Source organism: Hevea brasiliensis, chromosome 12, assembly GCF_030052815.1.
Source record: "Hevea brasiliensis isolate MT/VB/25A 57/8 chromosome 12, ASM3005281v1, whole genome shotgun sequence".
Classification (NCBI taxonomy): Eukaryota; Viridiplantae; Streptophyta; class Magnoliopsida; order Malpighiales; family Euphorbiaceae; genus Hevea; species Hevea brasiliensis.
Genome location: NC_079504.1, coordinates 2,357,570 through 2,378,724, shown reverse-complemented (window position 1 = coordinate 2,378,724; position 21,155 = coordinate 2,357,570). Strand labels below are relative to the sequence as shown.

Sequence of the window (21,155 nt, the reverse complement as noted above, 5' to 3'; positions counted from 1 at the left end):
TCAAAAATTATCTCTAAGGTTGAAATGACAAAAATGCCCTTCATTTTGTTTATCGAGTTAAAATTATCAATATTGATTGACATAATTTTTCTTGTATTTTCTTGGTATTCTATTATCATCTAAACCTCAATAATTCTTCACTTGAGTCTCAAATAATTATTTTACAGGGTTTCCCAAGGATTTAGGGTTGGCAACTGTCTTAACAGTCGCTTCCGTTAGGGTTATTATCGCCATAGCTCCGGCTCATTTTACCTCTTTGCATTTCATTTCTTAAATTTTTTCCTTAATTTTTCTTGTCATTATTTAGGTTATTTGTGACTCATCACTCTAGTTTAAATATAGTTTCAGACATTTTGACTGTCCGGACAGATATTAATTACCAGAACAGTAGAATGTATGGACTACTTAAAGTGATGGTGTTACAATTTAGTTTTGTACTTATTTTTAAATATATTTAAAATATTCGGTACTTATATTAAAACAATGATAACTAATATAATGATTTGAAAATTGCAATGAACCTGTATTCTAAAACCAATTAATATACTATAATAATGTGATCAAAACGTTATAAAGTAGTTGAATGTGACATTATGTTATTTGATATTATTATTTATATTATACTAACAATTCTTTCAAATTTTGAGTCATGTAAAAAGTGTATAATATTATATAATATATGAAAAATTAATAAAAATTACATATAAAATTAAATAAGGAGTATATAGAATAAATACAAATAATGTACAACATAAGTTAAACAAAAAAATTGGTTATTAAAAAAATCATAAACTCTCATATTTATTATCTAATTAATTTTTAGCATTTACATATTTATATTAATTTTAAAATTTAAACTTTTAATTAGTAAAAGTAAAAAAATTTATAATTAATTAATAAACAAAAATATGAATTAAAGAGACAAAATTTTTAATATCAATGAATTTAAATTTAATAATATTAGAGCGTCTTAAAGATTATTTTAAAGATTATGAAATTTTGAGTTTAAATTTTAATGACATTTATTTATACAAAAAGTAAAATATTTAAATTAATAAATAAATATGAATTAATGAATGTAATATGTAATTAATGAAGCACATGTAAACTATTATAGAATAAATTTTAAAATTGAAATAGAAAATTATTATTTAATTTATTTATTTTAATAAAATAATTATTTAATTTTTATTATAAGATATATATTAATTAATTTAAATAATTTATCCTGTTTATTTTTTAGTTTTTTTACATTTTAATTATTAATTTAAATTTTATTTAGTCTATATAATTTAAAAAATATAATTATATACTACCTTTATTTTATAAGTATTAAATTATTTAGTTCTATAATAATATTTTTTTTATTATATGTTAATTAATAAAAATTTTATTTTAAATTGAATGAAGCCACGGAGAGAATAAAAAATATATGCAATAAAAATACAAAAATTAATTAATTTTCTGTTCACCTGTTCTCCCATCCACTTTACCCAGTATCCCCCTCCTCCTCATCCAAACGAAACCGATAGAGATATCACAATTTCCTCTTTCAAGACACTAAACAGCCCTTCAGCTGCCGCACCACTGTAAGCCTCCATCGTAACTTTCGTTAACAATAGCTGTTCTTCCCACCGTTGTCGTCACTGTCACTCTCGCTCACCACCACTTTGAAGCTGTGGCGATCTCTGCTTTAGAATGAACAAGGAGCACTAAATAGCTGTCCAATCCTTTCCCCTTGTCTTCATCGCCGTTGCTGTGTGTGGTGAGTTTGGTTTCTCTATAAAGGGATTTTCGATATATAAGCTGTGAAATTCGGATATAGGTTGTGCGCATCTAGTAGTACTGTTCTGGTACGGGTACTAATGGAGATGTTAAACGGGTAGACCAATTTTTGCATGTAGCCTAATGAATAATTAGAACCATTGCTAGAATGATTTATTATGTAATTTTTAATCAACCGTTTGCTTGAAAATTGTAGCCTCTTTTTTTTTTTTTTTTGTGTGTGTGCACTGCATTTGTGATTTCAATTGGCAATATGAATATATTTGATCAACACGGAGTTTAGCCTGTCATCTTTAATTTTAGAAGGTGTGCAACCTTAACTAGCCAGTCTCCATTTTGAATTGATGCTTAAAGAAAATGCCTCATGATAAAATATTGTAAAATAGTATGTTATTTTTGGTCGTGGAGATGGAGTGTTTTAATACAACGGATAGCTTCTGAATTTAGGGCTTTATGTTCATGCCTTGATGAGCATTTCATCAGTAAGAGCGATGGAGCTGCTCTTATCAGAAGTTTTGAACTGTCTAAGATCAGTGCTGTACTAGCATGCAATTTGTATTTCTCACATGAGGATTCCCTTTCCTTTTAATATTCATTATTTGATAAATACCAAACTAGCAGTTAATGAACGCCCCCATATTATTTCTGAAAAAAAGTTTATTTTAGTTTTTGAAGTTATTTGCTTTTGTTTGGTGTTTTTGTTTTAAGATATGATTTGTGGGAGCTTTGGTTTATGGGTCTTTGTTGCTCCAAATGGATGGAAAGCTGATCTGATAAAATTATGATTTGGCAATCGTTTATTATTCTACATAAAAGTCATATATTCTCCCCAGCATTTGTCTATTTTTATTAGTACTATTATAGATCTGAAAAGAAAAATATTGCTTAAGAATTTTATCTAGACAGTATGTGGAGGCCGGAGGGACACACTTTCTTTTTTCATAGTTTCGTCTGATTCCTATATGTCCCCACCCTGCAGTCGGTGCTAAAATGTACAGCATTTCTGAAAAGAAACTTGGGTGATTGTTTGTCTTTGTTGGATGAATCTTTTTTTTAATTTCCCTTGTAATTTCTATTATTACCTTATCTTCAAAAAGGTACCAGACAATGATTCTAACTGGATGTGCCATGCCTCCCGCTGGTGGATGTGCAAAAACAAACACCAGGGCATGTAAACCGATGCCTAGTAGCCTGTTATCTGCAAGTATTCCTCGATTGACTCCCAAGGCTGCATTTTTAAACATCAGAAGTTCATGGTCTTCGGTTCAAGATCTTAAGTCTAAACCCTGGTCATATAGAGGTATATGTTTTTTAAACATTTCTCTTGTTTTATTTTTTCCTTCATCCCCTGTTCTTTTGGAAGCAGTTGAGAAGCAAAGGGTTGATTTTGTGAACACAACAATATGGTATAGTGGCCTTATCTTGGAGCCATAGTTCATTTTAACTAGTTCTCAACATAACTCTTCTCATTTTTTGCGGTCTTAGCATGCTGTGAAGCATCTCAATCATGGTTCCTTCTTGTTCTAATTTAGACTTTTTCAATAATAGATTTGCCATTCTTGCACCTTTCTGCTGCATCAACCCCTCTCTTAAGTGGTGATCAAGGCAGAATATGGCACACTATTCCCTCATTACCAAGGCAGCGAAGATCGCATGTGTGCCCTCGAGCATCAAAGGATGTGCCATACAGTTTTCGTTACCCTCCAATGACCAAGAAGCCAAGATGGTGGTGGAGGACTCTAGCATGTCTGCCTTATTTGATGCCTCTTCATGAGACATGGATGTATGCTGAGACAGCATATCACCTACACCCATTCCTTGAAGACTTTGAATTTTTGACATACCCATTCCTTGGAGCAATTGGCAGTTTGCCAAGCTGGTTCCTGATGGCATATTTCTTTGTTGCATATCTTGGAGTTGTGAGGAGGAAGGAATGGCCACATTTTTTCAGATTTCATGTAGTGATGGGCATGTTGTTGGAGATTGCTCTCCAAGTGATAGGGACTGTGAGCCGTTGGATGCCACTCGCTGTCTACTGGGGTAAAGTAGGTATGCATTTTTGGACAGCCATTGCATTTGCGTATCTTTTTACAGTCTTGGAGTGCATACGGTGTGCTCTTGCTGGTATGTATGCTGATGTACCTTTTGCCTGTGATGCAGCATACATCCAAATCCCTTATGATTAGGAAGTATAAGAGCAAAAAATTAGAGCAGTCTTTCCATTTTATGTTTGTATTGGAAACTTTTTGAGCTGAATGGCTTATTACTGAAGACAACCTTGTAAAAATGTTACATTTGAATCACCTGGATCTGCATCGGGGATTCTTATATGAAGTGCTATTTCAAATTTTCTTGTTAATTATCATACAAATGTCACTTTGAATTTTTAAAACATCCATGTAATCTTGCCACTGTTCCTCATATTTTCATAAGTTGCTGCTTGTGGATTAGTTTATAGTAGTCGTAAATGTTTGTTTTGCATCTAGCTCGATATTGGAAGCAGATCATATACCATGAATTCTCAATATAAACTTTTGGTTGGTATTTGACTAATACAAATGTGGTTATTCAAACACCAACAGCAACAACTAAACCTTAACTAGGTCTAGAGTCTTGGTCTTGAATTTATCGAAATCTTATTCCATGTTTTATGTGATTAATTATTCATAGAGAATGTTGTAATTCAATTCTAAGATCCTAAATGAATTATGTGTTGCAGAGAGTGGTTCACTGTTTCCTTGGGAGTTCTCATTGACTGTTGTGGACTGACCTCCAAAAGCATAAATGTTGCCTCTAATGCCAATTTTAATCTCCCAAATTGTTTTTATACCAATTGTTTTTATAATTGGAGGGGGGAAAAAGTCTTTTTCCTAGTGTTGAGGTTTGAACTCTGGTTTAATTTCGTATGAGCATAGTTGTGGGTGAGCACTGAGGTCTTTCCATCCTAGGTTGGAGCCGGGAAATGTTAATAATATGTTTGGGAGGAGTTGAGGAGATAATATTTTTATTTGGAAGTAAGGAATAGTAGATGATAAATTAATAATTTTATATTATTTGGATGAAATATATGGAAAAGTAAGATAAATTATAAATATTATATAAATATTATTATCGTATAAAAAGATGTTTCAACATTTAAATATGTTTAAAATACATCAAGTATAACGAATAATGAAAATTTCTTATGTCTTTAAAATTTTTTCTAACTTATCAATTTGATATTTCGAATTTTTTTTTTTTTTAAAGAAGTGTTGGCTTTTGAAGTTTTTGCAAATATTAAAAGAAAATCCTTTGATTGGGGACTAATTTCGTGATATTCAACATCAGATTGAGAGTAGGCAGGGCGTAAGAGTGCAAGAGGCATTTCTCAAGGTTAATTTGTCTTTGGACCCAGAAAACCAATTTTTCAGAAGTGGTCGGCAGAACTCATCAGAGGCCAAACAGCCCAAAGTCAAGTTCATTATTGTATCATCGATTAACCAAAGGGTACACAAGTGGCCCTTGGAGTCCCACCCAAACCCATAATTAGGAAGTGCTAAAGGGCAAAAGTTAAAACCTTCAATAATGTAGAGATAATTCCCAACTTGATTGATGCTTGTAGACAGGGGAACCCAACTAACCGTGCCTGTGATTTGAGATGATGCAATCATCACCTGCTAAAATTTGGACCCATTCTATTTGCTTTGGTCACTCTATTATTTTTTCTTTAATCATTTTATAATTATATAGATTTTATTTGAGCATTTCATTGTAGTCTCACATTATTAGTCTTGGCTGCCTTTGCTTTCAAAAGCTAAATTAAATACAATTGTTTGGTCATTTTTGTTGAAAATGAGCCACCAATCTTGTGTCTTTGGCATGATCATAATTCTAATTTAATTGGTACAAGAAAGCTACATGTATTGCAATTTTAATTGTTAAGCTGCATTAAATAATTACAAAATTCAACCAATAAATTTTAATTTAATAGTATTAGAATCATTTTCATAATCATGAAATTTTAAATTTAAATTACAATTAAAAAAATTATAACCTTTAGTAAAAATATAATCACTATAATTTTTTTTATTTGACTCTAAATTCTTGAATATGGGACTTCACATTCCTACCATTTACTTGAATAATATTTAACATAAAGCCACTTAAAATTTTAAAATATACTAAAGCAGGGAAAATGGCACAATTTACTCAGCCAATTAATTAATTTATTAGTGGCTACCCCACATGCTTTCACCACCTCCTATCTAATAATATTTATCTTTTTCTAAACTTTATTTATTTATTTATCTATCAAGCAATTAAAAACCAAACATGGAAAGGCATGACTGGTGAAATCATCATCCTCTGCTTCTTCTTTTAGCTATAATAATAATAATAATAATATATGTCAATTGAAATACTAAAAAAATTAAGCGCTTATTAAACTCAATTGGAGGATTATCATAATTATTATTATTATTATATATAAAATTTAAGTCATAAAGCATAGCTAGGGTTAGTGAAATGATAAAGCAAACAGTGGAGTTATTGAATATTTAATTTAATAATTAATAGTTTGTGATAAGTGCAATGGCATCTCAGAAGCAAGTGTTGCAAATTAAAATTAATTAAAATTAAAGGAGATATGGCCTCCCACTCAAAGGCTTAACATGCATACAAATGCATAATTACTTATATTTATTTTATTTTAAATTTGTACTTTGATGATTATGAGAATTAGTCGTGCTGGGAAAAATAATTTATTTCAAATATGCATTGGCTGAACGTGCTTAGATCCAGCCGGTTTGATTCATGCTTGAAATTAGATCAAAATCAAAATTTTCAAAACCGGATCGATTATAGAGTCGGCCATATATGTATTATATATATATTTTTAAATTTTCTTTATTTTTATTTTCAAATTTATTTTATATATTTGATATATAAATAAAACCCATTCTTGTTCCATTATTTTAATTTTTATTATGTTTATTTAATCTCAACAAAGAAATTAGATAATCAAAAAGTAATAAATTAGAAAAACAATCACAAAATGACAATTTGGTAAAATTTCCTCGATCGTTTCAAGTGGCGACACTGACTTAATTAGGGATTTCCTTGTTGTGTTAGAATTGAAATGTGGAATCGTGAGGACAAAACCTTAGCTATTATACATTGAACCAATGCAAATTCTACAGCAAAAAACAAAGAAGAATAGATTATTTATTTATTTATTTATTTTAATTTCTGCTCCAAAAGATTTTGTCTGTGTACGATAATATACAAAAACTTATCAGCATCGTCACAATATATATATATAGCTAAGTGGCAATAAAATTGATATGGAGTGTTTGGTTAATAGGTATTTAAAAATGTAATCACTTTGATTTTTGGAGCACTAATTATCTTGCATTGATTAATTTGATCTTTATGTTGCAGCCCTCCATTAATGTTATAATAAACAAACAACAATTAAATTCAGTGGCATCCATGCTTATAGTTGCAATTCTTTGATTTATCTTTTTTCTTTTCAAAAGATGATTCTTTCTAATTTTGTCCTCAAAGCAAAAGAAAATGGCAAGTTTATGCCTAGAAGATGCTCCTTTAACAATTCTTTATCATAGCAATTCTTAAGAAAAAAACCCTAATTATTGTCTTTTATTATATTATTAATTGTTGTTTTTATTATTAGGAGATACCCAAATGTTATATATTTTTAATTTAATTCTTTTTAGGTTGAGTCATAGCTGTTGTATGGTTGAATTTTGATAAAAATGGGTGAATATTAGTTCTCTTATGTATTATAGTGAGGAATGAGGATCTTCATTATTGTGAAATATTCAAGGTCAATGAAAAAACATATCATCATGAAATCATGATTTAGAGCTGAACCAATTTGTATTCACAGTCAATTTCATGAGTCATGATTGTATTGTTATATTTTTAATTGTAGATAATTTTTGTTGTAAGATATTGTTTGAATCCAACAATAATGGAACTACTCCTTTTGAATCTAATCAGTCTTTGAATAGGTTATGAAGAGAGAAAAGAGACTGCTAATAAATATTTATTTATTGAATTTATTCGACTTGAGAGTATTTATTTTATTTTAAAAAATCAATAAATAAATTATCATTTGATCTCAAATAATGAGAATTAATATCTATATTTCATTTGTAAACCTAATTACATTTTAGAATGAAATTAGAAATATGATTCTTTTTCTAAATACTCCCTTTTATACTTATACGTGTCTTTTGCATTTTTGTTTTTATTGTTCACTTATTTCTCTGGTACAAATTAATATTTGTTTTATTAAAAAATATAAACAGACATATATCAGTGGCTACGTACAGTAGAGGGATAGAAACATATATAAAAACAAAGATGAGCACTGCACCAGTTATGAGAAAACCATTACTACATATTAATACGGTAGCAGAGAGACCAAATACATCTAGATCCTTTTCACACCATAATTATAGTGACACATTACAAGCCAAAGCTCAAATCATCATTTTCCATCTACCTTTTCTTCTTCTTCTACCACTCTCTCATAGACATATTGCATCATACTAGTAGCTACTTAAGGGTTAGGGAGAAAGACCAGATTTTTTTTTTACTCCCCATGTCCTCTCATAATTAAGACCATGGACAGACACCACCAATAAAATAAAGAAGAAAAAGACAACCATAAAGCTTTGAATCCTCTCAATACCGAAAGAAATCTGGAGAAGCCATGATGGGGTGGTTATTAAGATAGATCAAATTTAGTGGATTCATGAAGGTATCAGCAGCAGCAGCAGCAGCAACAGCACTTATTTGGAGATCTTCAGTTTCAAAAACCCCATTGCTAGTGTTGATATAATTGAGGATCTCATTTAGGGATTCAAGTCTTTGGCTAAGTTCCATCATCTGTGCCCTTAAAATGGAGTTCTCAGCCTCAACATTCAAGTAATGTTGAGTGGTGATATTGATGCTTGTAAGGAGTTGGTTATTGTCTTTCTTTAGCTCTGTCACTTGGGACATCAACTTATCCAGGTGCTGCTGTTTTTTCTGCCTGGATCTCCTTGCAGATTCTCTGTTGGATTGCATTCTCTTCCTTTTTCTTTGATCCATCAAGTGCTGGACGTCCTCGTCAGAGCCAGAGTTGTGAAGCAGAGAGGATCCTGATGAATTTCCACTGGAGGATGCCATAGAGAGAGATAGATATATATATTACACCGAAATTAATACTAACTATCTCAATAAAACTGAGATCTTTTATCTTGATCTTACCTTAGGGACTTAAAATCTAAACGCAGGACCCAGCCACTAATATTTTCTGGGCAATTAATATTAGCTATTATATATGTAAGTGATATACTACTGAGAAAGATTATTCATGAAAACACGTAGAACCAATAAAGGAACACAACTGAGAAAGATTGAACGAGATGGGTCCTGCGCCTGAGAGAGGAATTGATCATAAACCCCGAACGGAGGATTTCACTGAGAACTGGAGACGACATGAATCTCAAACATTAAGATAAAAATATGCAGCATCAAGATTTAGAGAGAGAGAGAGAGAGAGAGAGAGAGAGAGGTTTTGCGTTTGGCAGACAACAGCCAGAGAGATCTCTCAGCTGTGGAATGGAGGGTACTTTGAAGCTTTTGACTTTATGGGTTTCAACTCAAAGATTCAACAGCAAGATAAACACAGAAAGGAGCCAGACAAACCCACAAAAGGAGGGCACCAGGGAACGAAAGAAAGAAAACTGAAGAACAAACAGTTTCTGAGAAGAAACCAGCAGAACCGCAGCCCTTACTGAAAGAGCTAGAAAAACAAGAAATCCTAAACGTACAGAGGGGGAAGAGAAGAGAAGAGGTTATTGAGGGTATTGAAAGGGGAATTTATAGAAGAAAAGGGTTAGAGAAGGGTGAATAGACCAAGAAGAAAAAAGAAAAGGAAAAAGGTTAAATGCATAGGAATCTCCAATGGGAGTGGTTGAGAGGGGAGAGGTGATTAGGCACGTGGGGTTGAGAAGAAATTTGCACAAGCGTCCAATTCCAGCTGGTGAGCAGAACACCGCATATTATTCAAATCATTACGCATCTTTCAGTTTCAGGTTTATTGTCTGTTTTCGTATCTTGTAATAAATATATGCAATTTTTTACCTCACTTTCACCGCTGAGCACCAGAATTAACCGTTGACGCACAGTTGCTTTTTCTAGCAAGTTCCAGGCAGGGAATCTTTCGGATAAAGGAGGCCTTTCAAAATTAGATAAGGGTAATTTCGACATTTTATCCAACCCCAACATCAATCATTTTTTGAGGATATGGGTCAATTTGTGTAGATATTCAAAAATTAGCTATAATTTTGTTTTATAGTCAAAATTAAAGCTATAAGTGTTTATGTGATAATTGATTAAAAATAAAAATTTCATTTTTTCAAATTAAAAAATTGACATAATTATGAAAATTTTAATAAATATGTATATTTTAATCATTAAGCCTAAAGACGACAACGGACAATCTCTCCCTTAATACTCCAACTTAAAATATAAAAATATAATTATGTAATTTTGTTGATTTGAAAGTGGAAGTCACGTGCACGCTTCTAGTATACAGAGATGGAGCTAGCCAGGAAGCCTTTGATCTCACCCACGAGCACAAGGGTTTGAAGGATTTTTTTTTTTTTTTTAACTTTAAAAAACGATAAATCATCGGATATAAATATCAGAAAATATTAAGGCCTCCCCCTGCAGAGTAAATTTGGACTTTCTATATTACGAGATGTGCAATCCATCACTAAGTTATAGGACCGATGAGAATGGCAAGAAAGCTTTTCTCCAATATAAGATGGTGACACTACTTCAAAGCAGCACTGCAGGTGGATCTTCTAGTAGGACACAGCTGAGACCATGTCTTTATATCCATTGTCAATCAATCTTTTGAATTAGTACAAAAAAACAAAAGGTTTCTTAGCCTGGATCTCTCTTCAATGGACAGAAGCATAGCAGATCTATATATATATATATAAATTCTTTGCTTTTATTTATTTAATTTTAATTATAAAAAGAATTTCAACACTGATGAAGCATGCAGCAGCCGTTGCAGTTGGAGGCATGCATACAACAGTAGATTTCTACAATACGGGACAAGTTCAATATATAAATTTTCTTCCTCTCATCCTAATCTTGAAATCGCCCATTTGACCAGACGAGAAAGAGAAAAAGAAAATGAAAAAGATGATTGATTTTTTATTTCTTAATAATATGCATGCTATGCTAGTTCTAGTTTCCTGGAGCCTTCATTTGCTTCTGAAACTTTATAATAATCTTATTTATACACGTGCTTTTTAATTGTCAATACCTCCGTCTCAAATTACTTCAATATATATAGTAAAACCTAGCATTTAAATTTCTTTAATAAATTTTTTTAAATAAAAATTAAAGAAAAAAAAAGAAGGAAATTTAGAATTGTAGGTGATTTTTTTTTTATATGGTAATAGACTAATAGTTAAAACCAAAGGGCTTTGGATTGCGATGGGTGATTAACAAGTATTTATAAATTTTTAAGATATTTTTATTTCTTAAATAAATAGAATTTAAATATTTTTATATAATTATTAAATTTTTTAAATATAAATTATTAATAAAATATTTTCTAATAAATTATTAAATAAAAAATTAAATGAAATTGATAGTATTCGAGTAATGACAATCAGACTTAAAATATATATAAATAATTTAAAATAAATTTTAATTAAAATGGAATTAGATTAATTTTATTAAATACCTTACCTATCATCATTTTAAGCTCATATAGCAATTGGGCATACACAACTTGGTAATAATTAAGTTAAATTAAATTAAAGTTACTTTCCCATGATATGGACAACTCTTCAATTTATTAATAATTAAGTATGAAGTAATATTTGGAATGGGAAGGAGATTAATAAGGGAAAAAGCTATTTCATTATTGTGGAATATTTGGCCTATATGTAAAGAATTAATTTGAATATTAAATCTAGTGCTGCATTACATGGCCATTACTATATCCATTAATTAGTAGTCACCATCGTCAATATATATGCTTTAGAATATTCAGGTGGCTAAAGCATATGTGTGTACATATATATATTTTCTTTAAATTTTACTATTATTGATTTGAATTATTATATTTATATACTCTAACTCCAAAAAATCCAACTCTGTGGGTCGGATTAATCAAGTCTAATTCCAAGCTTCTATAGATCAGAACCAAGCAGCAAGATAAATTAGTAGCGATCCTAGACATGAAGGATATCTACAAATTTATAGTAAAGTATAACGGTAATTAGAGAGATCGACGCCTTTGATTCGAGATCGGAATGATCAGATGTCATGCTAAAAATTGTGACTACAATCAAACGCGCTAATCATAGTGTATGCCATTATATACAATTTAGGAAAGAGAAAAAAATCCAATCGAGATTTATAGTGATTATTTCTCATCTCTATATAAATAAATTTCAAAATTTGATTTAAATATGTCTTTATATTTATTAAAAAAGTTACTCTTTCAATATTTCTCAATAAAACTCGATTATTAATTTGAGCATTAGAGTGGCCGATAAATAACCGTTAAGCCTCACTTTATTATTTGATTTCAAACAACTTAGTAACCTGACATCTACCTAAGACCCGAGGAAACACTACAACATCAATATTTCATTGTTTACTTTACAGTTATAAATGCAATTGCAATCAATATAATTATAATCAAAATTTATCTTACTAATTAAGCATATCTTTTCATGACGAGATGGCTTAAAGCCATAACAAGTTGCCTGGCTTCGATTACCAAATCAAAATCATTATATAGTCCAACAAAGCATAATTCTATGGTCACATGCATATTGGTCTCTCTCTCCTCCTTATTTTTTCTTTGCTTGCTTTTAGTTGTACTCCATGAAGCATTTATCCTTTGTTAAAAGAAAAAGCATTTATTCCTTTTCTTTTTTCAATAGAGAAATTAATTCTTATTTAATATTTAAGGGCATAAAGTATATATAATAATTAAAATTAGAATGCATTTAATATAAGTTCGATCTCATAAATAAGCTTAATCTTATATCAAATGAGTTTAATAATTGTTAAACCAATTTATTCTTTTATAAATTTAAACTCTTTATATTGTTGTATGTCAAAAGAAGGGGAAAGAGAGAGTTAATGGTGGGTTTTGTAATAGATATATGAATTGTGAGCTAATTAAAGAAAAAGTTAAAGCATAGTGTCCTTCATAGGCAAGGAGAAAACAAGAGGAATAGTATTGGGCAACATTAATTGACAGGTTCATGCTTTTGATATAGAGCGAAGACCTAACCTTTTTAACTTATTTTAATAAATAGATATATATTTCTTTCTTCACTTCAAACATAAGAAAAGTCTCAGATTTTCATCATAGAGTAAAATAAAGGGCAGAAAAGACATATCAATGATGGCATATCTCATCTGATCTTCTTAATTATGATTCTTAGTTTCTAATTAACTTATATATTACTCTATCTATATTCTCTGCAATTTTCCACATTTTAATTTTCTCCTCAAATTTTCATAGCTAGCTAAACTGACTACAAATTGGTCATGGTAAACTGGAATATGGCCAATGTTTGTGGTCCCTTTAAGAAGTACAAATTAAATCCATGCCGGAAAGTTGGGTCTCATATGGTTAGCAATCGCTTGGGTGAAAAAGCTGGTTTTATGCCAAAGGTTACACATTGGAAGATCTTGATAGGTTGTAAGTTCTGAACCAAGTCACTAAGGTCTAAGATTACTTTGGGAGCATGTCTCTCCAGCTCTAATGGAGTAGGGTACCCTTTTATAAAAGTGTTGCCTTCCCCACTTCAGGGTTGAAGTCACATATAACTACAGGTTCCAAGTTGCTTAGCTACTTTGCTTTTTATCATTATTGGCTTATTGGGTTTGCACAACTCATTGAAATTTACTTGATTTTTAGTTTGCAATTTTGTGATATAAGGTCTGCCAACAATTTTGTTTTCTCTGAATACTGTATGTATATTTCTCTCTCTCTCTCTCTCTCTCTCTCTCTTTTGTACCATTTACCAATCAAATGGAAATTGTAGTCCCCTTGCACCATGTGCTGTAATAGTATTCTCTGTACTCACATATATTTGGAGCCTCCCATTAATTAAAGAAAATGAATTCACATATAATGAGTGAATGGGAACTACTTTGAAGATTAATATAATAGTAAGATAGTAAGACTAGAAATCGAAACTCCTCCACTGTTTACACTTTAAATGAAAGGTTATTATTTTTTATCAATTCATCTTCCTAATAGCAAAATTAAATTTTTAAAATTATAAAGTCTTTATAATGATAAAAAAAAAAGAAAAAATTATAGTAAATTATAAATAATTTGATTGGCCTTGTTATACTAATAAATAATAAAATTTTAAAATTAAATTAAAACAAGTCAAAATTTTAGAAATTATGTTAATATATAATATATAGTGCTAAGAGAATATACTACTCTCCAAGCTGTTTTTTCTTTAACTAAATATTATTTTTTTAAAAATTATCAAAATTTAAAATCTAACATTTTACAAAGTAAACACTGCCTTACTGTTAATTAAACAAGTTAATTTTTTTATATTTTTTCAAAATTTAAAATTTCTAAATTCTCTTGCCACCAATCAAAGGAGGCCTTAGGGGCAACTAGCTGGGGCTGGGAAAGAGGAAGACTCTCTATAGACAAAAGTGACATGCAATGTGGTAGGTATGTAGGGTTGGGTCAGATGTTGCAGCGGCAAGGACCCATTACTTTCAGCTTTTGCAAAGGGGCCCCCAGACAAAACTACCTATTTATCTACCAATGATTTTCTTATGGTTTTCCTTTCCCCAATTCTTTTGAATCAACTATTTTTTTTCTTTTATAATTATTTTCATGCCCGAGTGATTTCCGTGATAAAATTATTAAATTTAAAATTAATTAATTAAGCATAAAATTAGCTTAAGAAATCTAATATAAAATTATTTCAATTAATAAAGATGGAAGTTTGTTTTTTTCATTAAATAGATTTATTTATTAATACTTTAAATTATTTATTCTGAATGTATTATAACACTTATGTGAATAAGTATGTCCATAAAATAATTTAAAAATGATACTTAATCTCTATATGTTCTATAATTGTAAGTATCAAACAAAAATACGAAGAAGAGGTTGAGATCATAAATTTCTCAACCTACTACCATGGATAAGTAACTTGAAATTAGCAGGACCATCACTGGTTAATTTTATTTTATTTTTTATGAAGCCATCACCCATGTGATATGCTTTAATGTGCATGGGAAAAGCATCTATGACTTTTCACCTTTTAATTCTGCTATCCTCTTTAGGGCTCTAGACCATCAAAGATAACAAAATCTCAAAAAGCAGAGCTAGGGTTTACTCCATTACAACCCCATCTTGCATGCAAGAACACTGCTTTAAAGTGACCCTTCACTGTACAGTCATGCTATCAGATCATCTACTGGCCGGAGGAGAAGCCGTACGTGCTCATTCCTTTCTTGCCCATTGCTGAATATTTGCCTTAGCTTTGAAGGAAATGGGATTTAGCCTAACAACCAAAAAATGAAAATTTGAGACTTGAAATGCTGGTTACCCTTAATCTAATTTGAAATTGAAATTAATCAAAATTATTTTAATTAAAATAAATTTTAAATCGGATCAAAATTATACAGTTCAATTTGATTTAAAACTGAATTTTTATTTATTTATTTATTAAAAGAGATGTTGCAATTCTGATATCAATCCCACTATTCTAAACCTTGAACTGCAATCGCGGGTGGCCACTCCTAGTTAGTGCCATGTCTAAAGAGAAAGATGAAAGCCACCGTAGGCCGACCAAAAGCCAGATTCCCTGATAGATAGCTAGCTATTACTTTAAACACCAAAAAACTGAACCACTGCCATCAAAATTTTCAAGGAGAATAAGGGCAAAAAGCAACCGTATAAGATCGATCATGGTGTGAACTGTGAAGGGATTCAACGGAATCTAAATCCACCACAATAATAAAATTTTTCGAAGATAAAGACATATCTATTTTTTCAAATTATGAGATTTTAATTATATTTAAATTTTAATAAGTTAAATAAATAATAAAAAAAAAGTCAACAAGAATCGTTTCTTGATTGGTTGGGTTAATATCCTGTCTCTGATCAAATGATGTTGAAAAGAATTTTTTTGTTTAGATTCATGCATTTAGGCTATAAATAGATATATGGGGGCAATTAGTCAAAATCTGCAGGTGGCTGCTGCTGTCTTTTAAATCATATTTTCTAATATTTGGTGATGCGATAGTAATTAAGAAGAAAATGCTGTAGAAGCCGACAATGAATCACTTCAAGTTTGGATTATTTTAGCACAAAATCTTATCATCTGATTTCTTTTTTCCATATTAAAGAAAAAGGTGTTAGAATTTAAATCTAAATTTTTATAACATATTATGAAATAAACACTTTTTAAGAAATGTTCAGTGCCAAATTAATAAGAGTAATTTTTATTTTTATAATTTTTAATTTTTTATTAATATTATTTAAATATTTAAAAAGACTATATTAGTAAATATTAATATTAGAAGACTAAAGATTTCGTCTTTAAGGGTGATTGATATAAAATTTTCATGAATTAATTTTTATCGTTGTTTAGATACTTAAAAAAGATTAAATTGACTTTTCACTTAATTAATATTTGTAATTCTTGAAGATGATAATTAATCCTTAATTTTTTTAATTTTTTATCAAACACATTAGTTTAATATAAAACTATACTAGCCATTTAAAATCCTTCAATTGCCTGAACTTGGGCTCCCTTAGCCTGGCCCATTGCCATTCCTTCCATTACAGTCGAATTCACCCCCACATTACTGAGCAAATGGGCATCCATGGAGAGAGTGTGTATATATATATATATATATATAAAAGCTCAACTGCTCAAATTGATAATCAAGGCAGTAGCTCAAGATTGCTTATTATTATTATTATTATTTTCTTCTTCTCTTAATGTATGGGGCTATACGACTTTAAGAACATCATAAATTTTCAAACAGCTAAAACATCATATGATATTCCTATCCATGCATATCTGCACCAAGCAACCAACATATAATTCATATACATCTGCTGACGTAAATGGAAATAAAGCAAGTCTACACAGCACATACTTGCATGTGTCATTTGCAAGCTAAATGTTCAACACCCCAAGATATTCTCTTCGCACAAGCGTGGTTACCATGAAAGTACTACAATACATTGATTTATATATTCTAACATACAACAAAAGTTTTCTCATACTCTCACAAAGGCACTTTAGGCACAACTATGTACAAACTGAAAGGGCAACATAAGTTCAGAGCTCAAGCTCATCAACAAGCCCTTAAAACAAAAGTTAGTCAAATCATGCGCCAATGGCACATCTGACTGGTGCATGCTTCGTTAAGATTATTAGGAACAAAAGGGACAATGCCGAACATGGATAAAAAAGAACTAAAATATTACCAACAACAAAAACTTCCTTAGCTTAAACTAATGTAACAAGATCAGGCACACATCTGCCCATTGGCTGTACCAGCTTCAGGATGGTAATGGAGGATCTCCCTCCACATCGTCTCCCGTATCATCTCCTCCCCTAAATCCTCATCTATGTCAAGATCAATGGGGACCTGGGCTGGAGGATTGCTGTTGGGATCATAAAGTGGGGACATGTAAGGGTGTTGGAGTGCTTCAGTAACAGTTATTCTCTTTGATGGGTCAAAAACAAGCATTTTCCCAAGCAAGTCAATTGCCAAATGATGGGCATTAGGATAAAGGCGAGAAAATGGAGTACCAGGGGAATATGGAAGTGACTTGATGTATCTCTTAGCCTTAGGGTTATCAATAAATTCGACATCCACCTCCCCCTGGCTGCCAAGGATGTTGATGATAAGTTTAAGCTGGTTGAGACACTCTGTGCCCGGGAAGATAGGTTTCCGGCCAAGAAGCTCTGCAAAGATGCATCCAACAGACCAGACATCAATAGATGTCCCATAGTTATCACAGCATAGGAGTAGTTCTGGAGCTCGATACCAGCGAGTAACAACATACTCGGTCATGAACTGGCCCTTGCCATTGCTAGCACGTGCAAGCCCAAAATCACAAATTTTTAGATCACAGTTCGCATTTATAAGTAGATTCCCAGGCTTCAAGTCACGGTGGAGAATGCTTGCTGAGTGAAGATACTTCAGCCCTCGGAGCAACTGCACCAAGAAGTGTGAATTCGTTAAAACTCAGAAGGCCTATGCACCTAAAGAATAAATATATGTGTGTGGTTTTTTTTAAGAAAAATCTGAAGAAATTCTTACTCAAAATCCATAGCACAATAAATATAAGTGTTTAAATGCTTGTCTCAAAAAAGAATAACAGTAACAATATGAAGTGGTGAAGCGTGACAAGCCAACAGTTCAAAGGCAGAACAGACTAATAGAATGGGAAGTTTTGGCGTTTACACATTGTTGCAGCAATATAACCATATTCAATGGACTCTATTTTCAGAAAATAAGCTCATTTGGCATGAACAGGACAAAACGCATGAAAGCTAACTATGGAAATCTATGGTAATGCACAAGCAATTTCACCAATTTTAATAGGAGCAACAAGACCATTGGAAACTGGAAATTATTTGGAGGCCTGGGGAGCTATTAAATGCAACAGCATTGATAATCTCCTAAAATAATAAAAACTGCAACCAACATGAATGGTAATCTCTTAAAATCCAAATAAAAAAAAAGGTACAAGAACAATAACTTAGCATATAAACTTCATTTTAGTGCAATTGGAAGATGCAATGAACTAATTTGCATCTGAATCCAGCAAATGCACAAACGATAGACACAGTTAACCAATATAAAAACGACAGCAGAACTTCATGTGCCCCTGGAAGAGGGATGAGGTAACCATCAGATCAAACTTTTGAGAATCTAATTAACTTTTTAATAGAATCTATAACATCAGGATACACACACACATGTCCGCGCGCACGCGCTGTGTTATATGATATCTGAATCTCATCCCCAAGATTATTCACACCTAGATTCCACCCTAACATGTTTTCCAGTGTAATTTTAGATAGATTATTTGGATTGTGCAATTCAAAAGAAAACCAAATAGCTTCCTAGAAAGTAGAAAGGTAATCCATCTTGAAAACGTTTCTCCCAAATGCTATCACAGATTTTGTACCTCTCACAGTGAGCCTCATTTTTAAACATCACAGCTAATCATAGAAACCAATTAACAGAAACAGAGACCTTTCTCTATCAGTATCATTCCTACAATTAATTAAATCAGTGCAGCAAAATTTCATCTCCTGGCTACTTTATTTTCAAGCATCCAAAAAAAAAAAAGAAAGAAACTAGCATAATCTCTAAGAGAGTACTTGTCTTGGACTGCTAAGTACAAGTGAGCTCAAAAGTTTTCTTGAAAGCATTATTTAAAATTCATCGCTAATATAACCCAATTCTGATGTTAATAGACACACTGTTATAACAACAAGAACATATTGTATCAAAGCATATTAATAATGTTACCCTGGTTAACAGTAATGCTTTTGCAAAAACCAAGCATATTATTGTTCTCATGTTAACGAACATGCTGATATAACAAGAAGATCTTGCAACAGTAATGCTTTAACAGTAAAGGCCAGTAAGAATTAAGTCAAGAATTCACATTGCAACAGCTGTAAAACATTTCCACGCAAGTTTTTAATGAAAACCAAGAAAACGCTTTCACAAAATATTTCATCAATTAGTTTCTATTACCACAAAAGCTAGCTATGATAGAAACTGCCGAGCATTAACCTTGTCTTTTTTCTATTGTCTACTTGAAAACACTGCTTCATCATTAGCTAGCAAATAGATACCTGGAATAGGAAGTATTGGCAGTGATCATTAGTGAGTGCTTGAGAAGACTTAATAATTTGATGCAGATCTGTATCCATGAGTTCATAGACCAGATACACATCCTTGAAACTTCTCCTATGAATAGGCATCATTACATCCTTCAACTGAATGACGTTTTCATGCCGAAGATGCCGAAGAAGCTTCAGTTCACGTAAAGTTCTCAGCGCATCAACACGATTATCAAAAGCATTGTGTATTTTCTTGATTGCAACTTTCTCGTTGGTTTCCCTATTCACCGAGGAGCACACAATTCCATAAGCTCCTCGGCCAATTGGCTTGATGGGCACATATTTTGTGTCAATCTCAAACAAAGTTTGCCACATAGAATAGTAATGCTTCCCCTGAATTCTAACTCCATTTGGAGGCTCAACCGGAGTCGCCATTTCCTGCAAGTTATTAAAATGAAAGCTGGATGTTGAAATCAAAAGCATTGCACACTGATCATACTGATATAAAACACAAACTGGGAATTCCTCAAAATCCAAAATTGACCCATTACACAGTAATGTAGCAAGAGAATATAGAAACGTCGGCATAAAAAAGAGACCTGCCCATCGCATAAGATCAATTACAAAGTTTCTCATAGGGACATTGTATGGAGACTTTCTAATCATTTATGTTTCGGTCAAAAAGCACCATAAGGGAAGATGGACTTGTACCTATAAAAGTGTGAATTAATTCTCAAGGCAGACATCACATCAGATTTCCATTGCATGCCCAATGGCAACATTGAAATTCCTAGAATTTAAATGCTTAAAACACATAATAATTTGCAAAATACGAAAAATCATAAACTCCCTTTCAAAATAAGAGAGGGTGATAAAGAACTTACTTTTGATCTTGTGAAGATCTTCCTTATACAAATAAACCAACTTTACAATCCGCTACCCACAGCAGAACTCATCCCAAACTCAGCTGAAAATTCTCTGGAAAAAAATCAAAGTTCCTCGAATTCCCAACAAACAAAGCCATTATTTTCCCGAAATTACCCTCAAACCTAGTTCAATTGGCCCATTTCATCTCTGGAACTCATCCAGCATCAAGCCTTGTTCAATTTGGCGCCAGAAAAGCATAAATTATCGGTCTCTGTGAAGCAAAAAGGTTAGAGGCTTGGTGTTCGATCTGTTGTAGTCAAGAGTTTGTCAACGCCCAACGGTGACTTCTATGAAATTTCGCAGCGATCAAGATCCGTTATGTCGTCGCGATCAAAGCAGGGTGCCAAAGCAAAAGGCCAATGGAATAATAAAAAGAATAGTCATGTTGATATTTTTTTTGCTTATCGCCGTAGAGTCCGGTGCCTCTCTTTTAACCACAACTTTACAATTTTATCTAAAGACGTGGACGTTTTATAAATTATGGTAACAACAATTTACCGAAACGACGCCGTTGTAATGAGTGATTTGTTG

The 21,155-nt window shown here is 31.7% G+C and overlaps 3 protein-coding genes across 3 annotated transcripts; 1 reads left to right on the top strand and 2 right to left on the bottom strand.

The window, feature by feature from the left end:
* The first annotated feature begins 1,459 nt into the window (after positions 1-1,459).
* LOC110658635 (protein TIC 20-I, chloroplastic) lies at positions 1,460-4,144 on the top strand. The gene is made up of 3 exons (XM_021816337.2): positions 1,460-1,765; positions 2,883-3,085; positions 3,334-4,144. The coding sequence occupies exons 2-3, from the start codon at positions 2,893-2,895 to the stop codon at positions 3,969-3,971; spliced, it is 831 nt and encodes a 276-aa protein (XP_021672029.1). The 5' UTR covers positions 1,460-1,765; positions 2,883-2,892; the 3' UTR covers positions 3,972-4,144.
* A 4,023-nt stretch (positions 4,145-8,167) lies between these two features.
* LOC110658634 (bZIP transcription factor 11) lies at positions 8,168-9,953 on the bottom strand. Its single transcript, XM_021816336.2, has one exon. It carries the CDS (start codon positions 8,959-8,961, stop codon positions 8,476-8,478), a length of 486 nt encoding a protein of 161 aa, XP_021672028.1. The 5' UTR covers positions 8,962-9,953; the 3' UTR covers positions 8,168-8,475.
* A 7,091-nt stretch (positions 9,954-17,044) lies between these two features.
* On the bottom strand, positions 17,045-21,054 carry LOC110658633 (mitogen-activated protein kinase homolog NTF3). The gene is made up of 3 exons (XM_021816335.2): positions 20,582-21,054; positions 19,710-20,135; positions 17,045-18,051 (listed from the first exon to the last, which is right to left on the bottom strand). The coding sequence occupies exons 2-3, from the start codon at positions 20,130-20,132 to the stop codon at positions 17,356-17,358; spliced, it is 1,119 nt and encodes a 372-aa protein (XP_021672027.1). The 5' UTR covers positions 20,133-20,135; positions 20,582-21,054; the 3' UTR covers positions 17,045-17,355.
* Between the last annotated feature and the right edge of the window lie 101 nt (positions 21,055-21,155).